Consider the following 12,347-nt stretch of genomic DNA (forward strand, 5'->3'; position numbering starts at 1 on the left):
CTAGGAAATATGTGTGATAAGAGTAGGGAGCCATTCTGGTTCCATTAATGGGAAGAAATTCAAGACAGGAGTGTTGAGGAAGAGCCATGGTATGGGTTTGCTCTGTGGGAAAGCCAGGATCACTTCTCTGTCCTAGTTGAGAAGAACTAAAACGAAGCAGCCGCTTCCAAGACCATGGCTCGTCCAACACAAATCATGAGAAAGAAAAGAAATAGAGGTAAAGTTGGTAATAAAATACATATTTAGGAAAGCAAAGTCACATCATCTGTGTGGAGCTGTCACAAGTATTTTGGGAGTGTAGGTTGCCTAGATTGCACATTTGAAGGCAGCTTTTGAAAATGTTTAAGCTGAAGAGTCCTGTGAGTCTCAAGATTCCAGCTGCGTGTATGAAAGAGCCATCAGTGTAAACTGGGCAGAAATATTTGTATCTAACCACACATACTAATTACACTTCACGTGTGATTAAACTGCTTTAGAGCCTGGATTAAAGAGTGTGAGATATGAATGAGTATTTAAAGGAGACACCATTTGCCAAAGAACGTTTAAAAAAAAAAAGAAGTATGTGATTTAAAAGATTTTTGTTTGTTTGTTTGTTTTCTCTGTAAAATATGGAGAACTCTGTCAACAGAGAGCTTGGGGAAAGGGGGAGTGCGCAGTAGGGCTCGCAACGGCCGCCGAGGCGGTGACGTCACGGGGAGGGCGGGAAGGGGTTAACGGCCGCCGAGGCGGTGACGTCACGGGGAGGGCGGGAAGGGGTTAACGGCCGCCGAGGCGGGAGCGTGACGGGGGGTGGGTGGAGTGCCGCTCCCACCCCTTCCGGTGGGCGGTGCCGGAAGCGCGGCGGAGCGGCGGCCTTTACCGGCTCGGTCCGTCGGCGCCGTCCCCGGCCTCTCTTCCTCCCGCCCCCTCATGGCGGCGGCGCGCGCGGGCGCCGGCCCTTCCCACTGCCCTCCCCCGCTACTGTCCCCTCCTCTGTGTACGAGCGCGGCGGCGGCGGCGGCAGCGGGGCCGCTCCCGGCGGGGATGTGAGAGCGGCGGCCGCAGGTGAGCGGCGAGGGGCGGCAGCGGGAGGCCCAGCCTCGCCGGACGGGTGACCGTTGGGCGCGGGTGACCGTTGGGGGAGGGCAGTGCCGGGATGAGCCGGGCCCCGGGTGCCTCCCAACTACAGGCCGCGGTGCTCACGGGTTGTACGGCACCGAACAGAGCCGTGGAGACGTCGTGGTGCTGGTTCCTGCCTAGCAGGAAATCGATCTAGCTCTGGAGACCGCGAAAATAATGCTTTAAAAAGCTCTGGGTGTTTGCTAGGCTCTCAAGTTACTTTCTTTGACAAGTGAAAAGGCATGGAGGAACTGTAAGGTTTCAGGTGAGAGAGCAACTCTAAGGAAGACCAATTTTAATAATCATGCTAATTTGTTACTTAGGTGTTATAAGGACAGAAAAGCTTTTCATTTTTTAAGACATAGGGAGACAACGTGCGGAGTCTTGTGTTTGTCTTGAATGCAAATGAGCAGGATCTCACTTGAAAAGATGAAATTATGGATGTATTTTTTCACTGAAATATTGAAATGCCAATTAATATTATTTTTACTTAAATTTTAGAAGCCTCCCACTGAATTTTTTAAGAAGCAAATGCCTCTGGATTTCAGAACAGAATTGGTATGTATAAAGTTTTTGCAAAGACTCGCAGTTGAACAACGAATTGCATTCTGTTGTCAGGGAGTTTTTCTGTCTCCTGTAGCTGTAAGCCTGTGGAGGGAAGCAAGGGGGCGAGTAGTAAACCGTACGTGTTTGTGGAAAATCAATTTGTTGGTTCAGCCCACTTCTCTCCTGTAGAAACCTTATGGATAAGAGGGTATTAAGTAGATGCTCAAATTCAAGGTTAGAAACCTAAAGCTTAAGGTGGAGTTCTAAATAACCAGAAGTGGCTATAAAATACTGTGGTTGCGCAAAAGGTACTGCAAAATACTGTAGTTGTGCAAAAGGATGGGTGTATCTGGAGTAAGTGTTACTAATTTCATGTCAGAACAGACCTTTATTTGAAAATCCTTTCATACAAGTAATGTCTGAAACTTGTGCTGTTTAGTATTAGTGATCTGAATGAAAGGGCAAAGAAATACCTAATTCATTGATGGCACTGAGAAGGAGAGGGTTGCCAATGTGAAAAAAAGCAAAATATTCTGATGAAGTGGAAACAGCTCTGAAAATAGAGATTCTATTTATAAAGAATAGACAAAAGTTATTGAAAAATATTTCTGTAGGAAAGACTTTAGATGTTTTACTAATTTACAAGTTAAGATCAGTCTGCAGTAGATTGCTGCTCAGGAAAGGCTAAGACTACCTCCTGTCTGGTTCTAGATAAAAAGAAATGTAGCCTTCTGCTGTGTGGCAGAGGTGCTAAGAACTCAGCTAAGACAGTGTATACAGCTTTGGGTGCACCTCATCAAAAGTGAGGGCTATTGGGAAGGGAGCACACAGCAGGAGCCCCAATATTCCTGTCTTGCAGAGAAAAATAAGTTTTGGCTGCAGAGATAGAGGGACTTGCATATTTTTTGAATCCGGTGCGGAGGACCAGACAAGGGGTTTCAGTAGCCAAAGTGAAGAGCCATATTAAATAATGAGAGTTTTTAACTGTATCAAAACAGTGAGGCATATTTGGGATGACAGTCATGACTTTTCCTTCACGAGGATTTCATGGCAGATTCTGTTCTGAATCCTCCATAACGAGGAGCAGCAGCAAATGATGCTGCACTTGGGCAACAGATGAAGTAAAGTGCCTGTGAAAGTCTTTTCTAGCTCAGTGACTTTGTCGCATTTGCCCTTAAGTCCATGTTTAGATGAGAAAACATAGGGTTCTAACATTTAAATAGCCTAACATATTTTTAAGCTAGTTCTAGAAGAAAAGATTTACTCGTGAGGGCTGGTGGCCAGGTAGGCTAAACAAGAACACTTCCCCGTGGTACTTCTACTGCCTGTAATTATGGCCACCACAAAATGATCAGCTTAGAAAGGCAATGACCTTTCCTTTAGCTGATAACTCCCTCTTGCTATAACATATTATTTCATCTTATATCACTTTCTCGTGGCTTTGAGTATTTAGAAAGCCTGTCTATATTTGGTAGGATAAATATTCAGCATCTTTTGAGCTGTGCATCTATGTGCATTGCTTTTGGGAGAGGAGAATTTTTGAGCAAAGAGCATAAGTGTTTCCTTGGTGATTTAGCCCAAGTTGTTTCTTGTATGCAGCTTTATTTGCCATTTGTGGTACTCCTTATTACATCCTAAAAATAAGCTTTGTTAGCTAATCTGGGCTTGTTGATGTCCTGGAAGTTTCCCCTCCCAAGCCCCAAGGTTTTTTTCCTTCATCCCTCCCTGCCAGCTGACCCTCAAATTCAGTGCCTTCCCTTGCTGTTCATCATGCTGTTGTGCACCTTCTGGGAGCTATGACTCCTGGTAGTAGCTGGACCACAGGCAGTTCGTAAGTAGATGGTTATTCAAGGCATTTTAGTTGCTATTCCTTGTGCAGATAGGAAAGCTGTGGTCCCTCATTATGCAAGTCTTTGAAACCAGAGCTTTAAGCTACTGTCCTTCCACAAAACTGCTGCTAGTCTTGAGTGGATGAAGTATTCTGTGTGTTAAATCCATTGTGAACTTGGTTAAAGAGCCTTTTCAAAGCTGCACCAAATAAAAGTGAAGTGACTGTCAGCATTATTTCTCCTAAATCTTACAGCTTCTCTCCTGTGGTGGCTCTAGTTGCTGAAATACAGCAGTTCTGACATGTCCCAAAGCTGAAACTGGAGAGGAGTACAGATTCCAGAAATCATTTCATGTCATTTTCTTTCCTTTGGAAATGAGAATTTTCCTAGATGGTACTTGTGAACATACATTAGTTCTTTTTCTTTTGCTAAATTTTGGGATTGTAGTTAAACTGTGTCTACCCCTGAAGCGCAGAACTTTGTGTGTCTCCTGTTGCTTTGACTTGGCAGCTCTACATGTCCATTCCACAAACGCAAACTCCATCTGCTCTATATGCAAAGTGAAGCAATTCTCATCAGAGAAGTGGCTTCACTGTGGCTGTGCTGTGCAAATGGGCAGCAAATGTAGACCTCTTTATAAACCTTAGACAGAATTATGGCCCTTTAGCCCTTGCAGAAATTGGACTGACCATTTCCAGGGAACAACAACAAAAAAAAAAAACCTTGAAGAACTAGGATTTTTTTTTTTGTTTGTCCAAAAGAGTGCTCAAGATTTGAAGATTGTTCATCTGGTCAATAAAGTGGTTGACAGATCAAAAAAAAGTCTTTTATATGTTAGACTTGGGACTAGAAGGCAAGTAAAACTAATAGTTTCGAGGGTATACCCCTCAAATTTTAAGTTTAAATTCACAAGATTACCTTCTGTCTGTTAGTTTGCAGTTTTTCCTCATTCTTTTGCAATCAGATGCAGAGGAAAGCAGCCTGTTGTTCCCTTGTCTCCTAAAAGCCGTGGCGATACCTGGGCAGAATTAAGTTGAGCTCTTTACTTCTGACAGAAGTGTTTTTGTATGGACAAAGTTGGGCAAGACAGGGAAGAGAGGCGGGGAAGGGGGGAAATGAAAGTAGTTTTGCCAGTATGGTGAGTTCTGCCTTAGTAAAAAGCTGCACTAGTAGCAGTATTCTTGCTTAGTGCTGTAACTAGAGTAACTTCTACTGGAAAAAATCAGTAGTGTAGAAAAGCTCAGCAAAAGAAGCCCTTTTCCAGTTCATCCTGCTCGCAGTGGTAATATCAGTATCACATTTTATATCAGCTGAAACTAGTAGACTATTCTTAGCTTGACTGCTTAAGTGGTGTGACTTGTAACTGCCGGAAAGGGTGGTAAAGAAAACAGTTTCAAAGGTCTCTCCTCCTCTCTCTCTTTCTCTCTCCTCTCTCTCTCTCTCTCTCTCTCCTTGCTTTAAGAAAGGGAACTACTTGATGCAGTTACTGAGGTGACTTGTTCTAGTCTGTCTCCCACATGAAGAATTCGTCTTTTGATATTAATTTGGTATTCTTATATGATACAAGAATCTATGTGTAATTAAAAAAAAAAAAAGAAATCACAAGAAAATGAAAGCAGACATTTGCCCTTCATTAGTATTTTCACTTTTGCCTTTTTTCATACAAAATAAGAGTAAAATTTACTATTTGAATATAAGGGGAAGAGAATTTCAGGGTTTGTTTTGTGTTGGTTTTTTGACTCCTTTTCCTTTTAAATCAAAAGCTTCTGTATACAGGAAATAAATGCTATTTTCAGACATATGTGATTTGAGTTTCTGGGAAGTAAAACTTATTGATAGGTGTTTTCTCCCTTTAGAATAGGTGAAAACAGCCATATTTATTGATTGTCCTGAAATCAAAGCCTAAAAATTGTTTTCATTTCCTGTCACACTATAGAGGTTAATCAGATTGAAAATATTTGCAGTTGATTTTTTCAGATTAAAAACAATTTATAGACATCTTAAAGTCTTAGATGAAATCTGAGATGATGATCTTGTAGCATGTTGAGAAGAAAACATATACTAAAGTAAATTTTCTAGTCAAGTTAGGGGTGAAGAATCAAAAAGACTTGATTTTTATTCTAAAAATGAGTTTCTGCCTGTTGATGATGATCATCCCACATGACTAAATTTGGAATCCTAGTAGTCCTGATGAAAGCTTTTCAACAGTAAACTCGTAACTGCTATAATTGAAAAGATGCTTAATGCAGATTTTTGAAATTCTTTGTAAAATGTGTTCAACAGATGTCTTTTCTCATAGGTTTCCCTTTGAGTAGTGAGAACTGCCTGGGCAGGCATCTCAAGCCTGTATGTGTGAGAGAAGCTACTCTGTGATTAACCACCTGTTCTAATCTTCTCCTTCATTTTCTTTCTAGTGGGCTTATGTGGAAGAGATGCTGTGGTTTTCCTCAAACTGTGTTATAAACTAATTTCAATGTGAGTAATCTATCAGTATGAATCTGCAGGATATAGAACTGAGTATATAAAAAAATACAGATCACACTTGAAAAACTTTTAATATTTTCCAAACACTTTTTGTTTGATTGGGATTTCAGTTTCAAAATTCTGGGTCAGATGCCCTTCTGGTGTTCAGACTTGTTAGATTTCTGAAAATTTCTCCCCCCCCCCCCTTTTTTTTTCTTTCCTCTCTCGCTACTTACAGTAGCATGGTCTGCCTGCATTAGAATTGTGCACCATAAACCGTTGATGTTCTTTTTCCTGTAGAAAATACGTATTTCTATGAGATTTTTCATGATACAAATACATGTATTTTGTTCAGGTTTCAGTGTTGCACCATTTTGTGTTGAGTAACAGAAGTTCTGCGGTTCAGTGACCCATGTGACGGTCGTCAGTAGCTTTACGAGATGAGCCAAACTCGTGGGAGATATGACTTCTACATCGGGCTGGTGTTGGCTATGAGTTCCAGCATTTTCATCGGAGGGAGCTTCATCCTGAAAAAGAAGGGTCTGCTCCGGTTGGCTAGGAAAGGCTCCATGAGAGCAGGTAAGTGCATGTTCAAGAAACTCGGTGTCATTCAAACTTTATTACTTAACAGAGGATTATTAAATTTCTCCTCCTGTTTTGACCTTTTTTTACTTGTTGCAGGCATCAGGAACCTACAACATACAGCTGATGTGCTTTGTCCTCTAGTGTCAGATGCACCTGTCTGTGTGTGTGATGCATGCTGTTTCATTTGCTTTTTTTGCCTTCTGGGAACATTTCTAGAAATACTTGTTTGCATGCGAGCTTAAGTTCGAATTGTACTTGTAACTTGAGCTTGAACCAGGAGCCTCTTCACCTACCCCTCTCTATTCCCAAAAGAATGATTTTTCAAGAGTGCAACTGTGTTTGAGTGTCAGGACATTGTTTTAGACAGCTAAAAATCATGTGTAGAACTAAGATTTCTTCTGAAAAGCTGGTAAAATGGAGTTGCTTAAAACTCAGAAGAAGCAAGTCAGGAAGGTTGTAAATGGTGTTTTCAGTGATGAGTTAATACTTAGCTAAAGCAGCAAAACCCATTGTAGCAGACTGCTGTGCACGGTTCTGGCTTTATTTTGTTCAACTGCCTTTAATAATAGTAAATGACTTTTGGTGTAGCTGATACGATTTTGGGAACTGATTCCATTTGTTTTGCTGAAGTCGTGTTTCCCTCACACGCTTCCATAGCCTGCTCTGTATCTGGTAGAGGAGATGCATGCTTCAGTGTCTGGTAGAAAGGGATTTGCAGATCTGCCTACCACAGAGATAGACTCAGCCTAAGGTCGTCAAGATTTTAAAAGCCACCAGCTCCTCCACCCTCCTAGAATATAAGTAAGGAGAGGAATGAATGTTACAGGAGGTCAGAACTGCAAAAGAATACTGGCTTGGGAATAGGGTGCTCTTGGAAACCTGTACCAATGGCTGCAGTATCCTGGGGTCGTTGAGAAGGTTTTTAATTCACTGCCTTGCACTTCAGCTTCTAAAAGATGGTGGATTTTTCTGAAAGGGATAGAATTCACACTCCCTGTTCTGGAGGAAGAAAATGGCACTATACATTGCTGATTACATTTTCAAACACATTGAGCAGTATTTCCAGAAAATGGATCTCTTAAGAAATATGTAATTTGGACTTTCATGTGTTAAAGAGCTGAAAGAATTCTCTTTCAGGGTAAAGCAGATATGGTCCCCAGTGCCATTTCCAATACAAATAAAATAAGTAGTTTTCAAAGTAGACTGTTAGAGGCATCTGTACATCTGATGGAAGATGATTTGATGTCAATTCCTCTCACTGCAGACATTAAGTAGCAGAATATTGTCTATTTTTTATGGCACAAACTACAAAAACTGTTTTGGCAATGTTATTAACGGTGGTTAATGTTTGCTTATGTATGTTTTCAAAGAGTAATAAATATTCTTTCAATTTTAGGTCAAGGTGGCCATGCATATCTTAAAGAGTGGCTGTGGTGGGCTGGGCTTCTTTCAAGTGAGTATGAAAAATATAATTTGCATTATATGATTTAAAGCAATGACTGTGTCATGGATGGCAGCAGTGGTTACAAGAAATGAGCAAGATAACATTGCTGTATAGTATAGACTTCCTGTCTGGTTATTTGATAGTTGCAGCCTTGAAGATTTTTGACAACTTCTCTCGCATTAGAAGCTCTCCTTTTTTTTTTTTTTTTTTTTTTTTTTTTTTTCTTTCATGTTGGGCAGTGAAGCTAGGCAGACTTCTTGTTTGGCTTGCACCAGCATATGCTCTTTTGTTCCACAAAATATGTTAACAGAGGCTTTATATTCTGCTTTTGCTGCTAGCTGGACACTGTAATTAAACTTTCCTTTGTTGCTGCCACATGTTTGTGTCTGCGGGAGCACTTGCTGTGATTCACAGACTTCTTAACATTATTATTATTATTACTCTGCAGTGGGAGCTGGCGAAGTAGCCAACTTTGCTGCCTATGCCTTTGCACCAGCTACATTAGTGACTCCTTTAGGAGCTCTCAGTGTTCTTGTAAGGTAAGAAATCTAACACAAAGTGATGTGATTTCAGAGAGAAAAGAAAGTCCTTGCTTTGGAATGTGTGTCACTGAAATATGCTGCAATAGATGTAGTTAGTTCTTTGTGAGTGAAGAATGCAGATTTCGAATCTCTCAAAATATGACGTGTGGTGCTGCTCCAAAATAGTTGTAGCGATGCATCTCCACCTCGACCTGTGAAAATATCTTCTGCATTTCAAAACCACTTTGTATTACAGAAGGATAGTATTTTTGTTCCTAGCTAAAGTTTTGTCTTTGAAAGATCATTTTATGCGTACCTAGATACATAAGTGTATAATATTATCCATGCAGTGTTTGAGGAGCATAAGGAAAAAATATCCTGTGGAGATGCCAAATATTAGGGGTTGTTCTGTCTATAGCAAGTATCTTGAGGCAGTTATTTTAAGTATATGCTTAATTAGTGGATTTGTCATAGTTTTTCCAGCTCCTTGAGAGCTTCACATGAGAGTATACAAGTGATATGTGCAGCCAAAATAACCTGCAAGATGATAAGCAAATTAATGCAGTATTACTAATTGCATGCTTGCTGATGTGTTTTGTTTTTTTTTCTTCTTAGTGCCATTCTGTCATCCTACTTTCTAAATGAAAAACTTAATCTACATGGAAAAATAGGGTGTTTGCTAAGTATCCTGGGATCAACTGTGATGGTGATTCATGCTCCTCAAGAGGAGGAAGTAGAAACTTTGAATGAAATGTCCCACAAATTAGGTGATCCAGGTAAGAAAAATGTTGATTTGATCTCTGTGTAGGTAATACAGGAATTGTATACTGCATATTTGCTAAGCAGCCCATAATTTCTCTGTTGTAGTTGCATTGCCACTGCTTTCAAGTTCCAGGAAGACAAGTCCATGTCTTTATTCATGTCCAGCTTTGTTTATGTGGTCAAAATGAGGTAGAGACCTGAGTTCTGAGACAAATTCTTTAGGGAACTTGGCATGTGATCTTTCCTGGCTTTGAATGAAGTGTCTTGGTGTGAACCACTGAAATTACAGTATCCACCCATGCTGCTGCATTTGCTTACAGATATATATATTTATATGAATTTTAACTGAAATGTGTCAAGTCTCTAAGCTCCTTTGTGAGCTATTCTTAAAATGAGTAAGTCTGTTCTGTCATAGACGTGTGTCTGCTGAGAAGCTCTCTCTTTGAGACCACCTGCTACTTAGGTGGAAGAAGAGACACTTGCAAATACGCACGTGCAAAACACTATATATGCAAAGACTATATTCAATTTAAACATGTGAACAGGTCTGGCATATAGATTAGAAAATGTGATGGTAAGGGCTGGCCTGATGATGGGAAAGCAGGGGTGAGTGCAGCAGCCTGTGCCCTCCCCGGAGCCTGTGTGGAGGGAATGTAGCTGTCTAACCTGCTAGTGGCCATGCTGGCAGGTGGCAGTTTGACATGCCTTTCATTCTTACGTTAGCTTAAAAACTTGGGTATCAGCTTTGATATTGGAGGAGTAAAAAAAAAAAAAAAATCACTGAGTTTTTCTGCTTATGTTGAGCCAGTCAAGTGTGGGCTTCATGTGCTTTCTTGGCACACCCCTCAAAAGCTTCTGACTGAGCATGCATGTAAGTAACAAGATGTTTTTTTTCCCAACTGCAGGTTTTGTGGTCTTTGCAACGCTTGTTGTCATTGTGTCTTTAATTCTCATATTTGTGGTGGGACCTCGTCACGGACAGACCAACATTCTGGTGTACATAACCATCTGCTCTGTCATTGGAGCCTTATCAGTCTCCTGCGTGAAAGGTTTGGGCATCACCATAAAGGAACTTTTTGCAGGAAAACCAGTGCTGAAGCATCCCTTGTCGTGGATTCTGCTGCTAAGCCTTATTGTCTGCGTGAGCACGCAGATCAACTATTTAAATAGGGCCCTGGATATATTCAACACGTCGATAGTGACTCCCATCTATTACGTGTTCTTCACAACATCCGTTCTGACGTGTTCTGCTATCTTGTTCAAGGAGTGGCAGCACATGGCGGCTGATGACATCATTGGCACCTTCAGTGGCTTTCTCACTATTATCGTGGGGATCTTTTTATTGCATGCCTTTAAAGATGTTAGCTTCACCCTGGCAAACCTGCCCGTCTCTCTGCGCAAGGAGGAGAGAGCAGCAAACGGTACTTTGCTGGGCACCTACGACTGCTTTAATCATGCCGAGGAAAGCCCTACGTGTGCGGGTGAAGTGCAGTCGCCCGAGAGTCTCGCGGCCCGCAGGAACGGAAGCCTGGCAGCCTTCTGAAAGGATCTGCGTGTCAAGAAGCAAAACAACAACTCTGTAACTCTGGATTTGGGGGTTTTTTTCCTGCTGTGAAACGTCTGAGCTCATCTAGGAACTGATGTACTTTTTAACAGTATGTGTAGACAATCGTTAATTTTTGAGTTTGATTAGTTTGGACCAAGAACACACTGATGGGATTTTTAATTTGCCTTATTTTTACTTCTAGTATACTAAAAGGATCTCAGACCACAGTTGGGTTCATTGCTTAAGTTATGTGTAAATACTCATTTCACTCTTCTGTTTTAAAGATGTATTGCACTAATGACAATTTTATCAAAATAAATTGCTTTATTTCTGCATTGGTGGTAAAATGTGAAGCGAACCTCTATCCTTTTGCCTTGTAGCTCAATGAATAGAGAGGCCAAACATATGAAAGGAAGCTGTACTTTGTCCCAGTTTGTGAAGGAGGAAAGGCAAAGCTACAGCCAAGCAAGACAAAGATTAGGATAGCACTACCTGCAACATATAAAGCTGTGTATTTAAAATGGGAGGGTTTACAGGACTCCCAACAACCAAGCCCTTCTTTGCCTAGTTCAAGGGGCTGGGTGAGGTGAGCAGCACAGCAGTGGCTCCTGCCCTGCTTGCAGGGCTGAGGGGGGAGCTTGGAGTTTCATGCCCGGTGCTACAAGAGCAGAGATGTGAGCGGGGCAGAAACAGCCCCTGATGAGGGCAGGGACAAAGGGAGAAACCTCAGTGAGCCCCTGGTGCCACTTCAGCTCCACAGCGGCCACCTAGCAGAGGGGCAGTCGAGTGCCTCACCTGGCAGGGGCTCTTTATGTTGTAGCAGATGATTTGAGCTCCAGCAGCACATGAACTAAAACAAGTAATAGGGGTGTGTATGGGAGGGCAAGGAGCTGCTCTCAAACCTGATTTTGTTACAGCAGTTCATAAACATGGCTTAATCTACTCCTGTATTCAAAGGCTTAACATTTTCAGTCTAATATCCTGTTGAAAGGAAAAGAATTATCCACCTTTGAAAGCCTAAAATAAATACTTCATAGGATTGCAGTATATTTAAAAGTTTTTGGGTCTTACTTACAAAAAGGAAAAGTGATCTTAAACTATATTTTCAGAGCAGTAGTTCTACTATATTAGAATATAGTTATAGTTAAGTATTGCTGCTACTTAACCTGGAAGAAAGAGTTGCAATTTAGTCATAGGAGTCTTCATTATTTTTAAATACTTAAAGCAGAGGCCAGGCTTCATTAACCACTCAAGCCCTGCAGTGCCAGCCTTATGCCTCAGGCACCCACGATGCATCTGTAACCCATCACAGTCACTTAATTTGTTCATTTCCCTAACTGAAGCCTGAAGCAGGGCAAATGTTCGGTTGATCAGAAGTCATGTTGGCAGAGCGTTGTGCAGACCAAAAAAAAAAGTTGCTTAAAACTGTCAAAGCAGCATCTTGTGGAATGAGTGCTGTAACCCGTGTTGTAACCAAGCACCTGTGGCCCCTGTGTCCACCTGAGTCTCCCACCCTCAGTAATGGGTCCCTACTTGTTCCTGCCACAGCACAG

At 41.5% G+C, this 12,347-nt stretch overlaps 1 protein-coding gene across 4 annotated transcripts; it reads left to right on the forward strand.

Moving 5' to 3' along the window:
- Positions 1-981: 981 nt before the first annotated feature.
- On the forward strand, positions 982-11,141 carry NIPA2 (NIPA magnesium transporter 2). Of its 4 annotated transcripts, none has more exons than XM_088521820.1 (7): positions 982-1,044; positions 5,888-5,948; positions 6,292-6,515; positions 7,918-7,974; positions 8,414-8,504; positions 9,102-9,262; positions 10,154-11,141. In XM_088521820.1, exons 3-7 carry the CDS (start codon positions 6,377-6,379, stop codon positions 10,789-10,791), a joined length of 1,086 nt encoding a protein of 361 aa, XP_088377946.1. In that variant the 5' UTR covers positions 982-1,044; positions 5,888-5,948; positions 6,292-6,376; the 3' UTR covers positions 10,792-11,141. The 4 variants fall into 4 exon arrangements, with proteins under 4 accessions (XP_088377946.1, XP_088377950.1, XP_088377948.1 ...); XM_088521824.1 differs by having other exon boundaries at positions 1,004-1,044; positions 6,327-6,515; XM_088521822.1 differs by lacking the exon at positions 5,888-5,948 and having other exon boundaries at positions 1,029-1,044; positions 6,299-6,515.
- Positions 11,142-12,347: the final 1,206 nt, after the last annotated feature.

This window comes from Tinamus guttatus, unplaced genomic scaffold (genome assembly GCF_059628265.1).
Source record: "Tinamus guttatus ecotype Peru unplaced genomic scaffold, ASM5962826v1 Tinamus_guttatus_pri_ptg000134l, whole genome shotgun sequence".
Lineage (NCBI taxonomy): Eukaryota > Metazoa > Chordata > Aves > Tinamiformes > Tinamidae > Tinamus > Tinamus guttatus.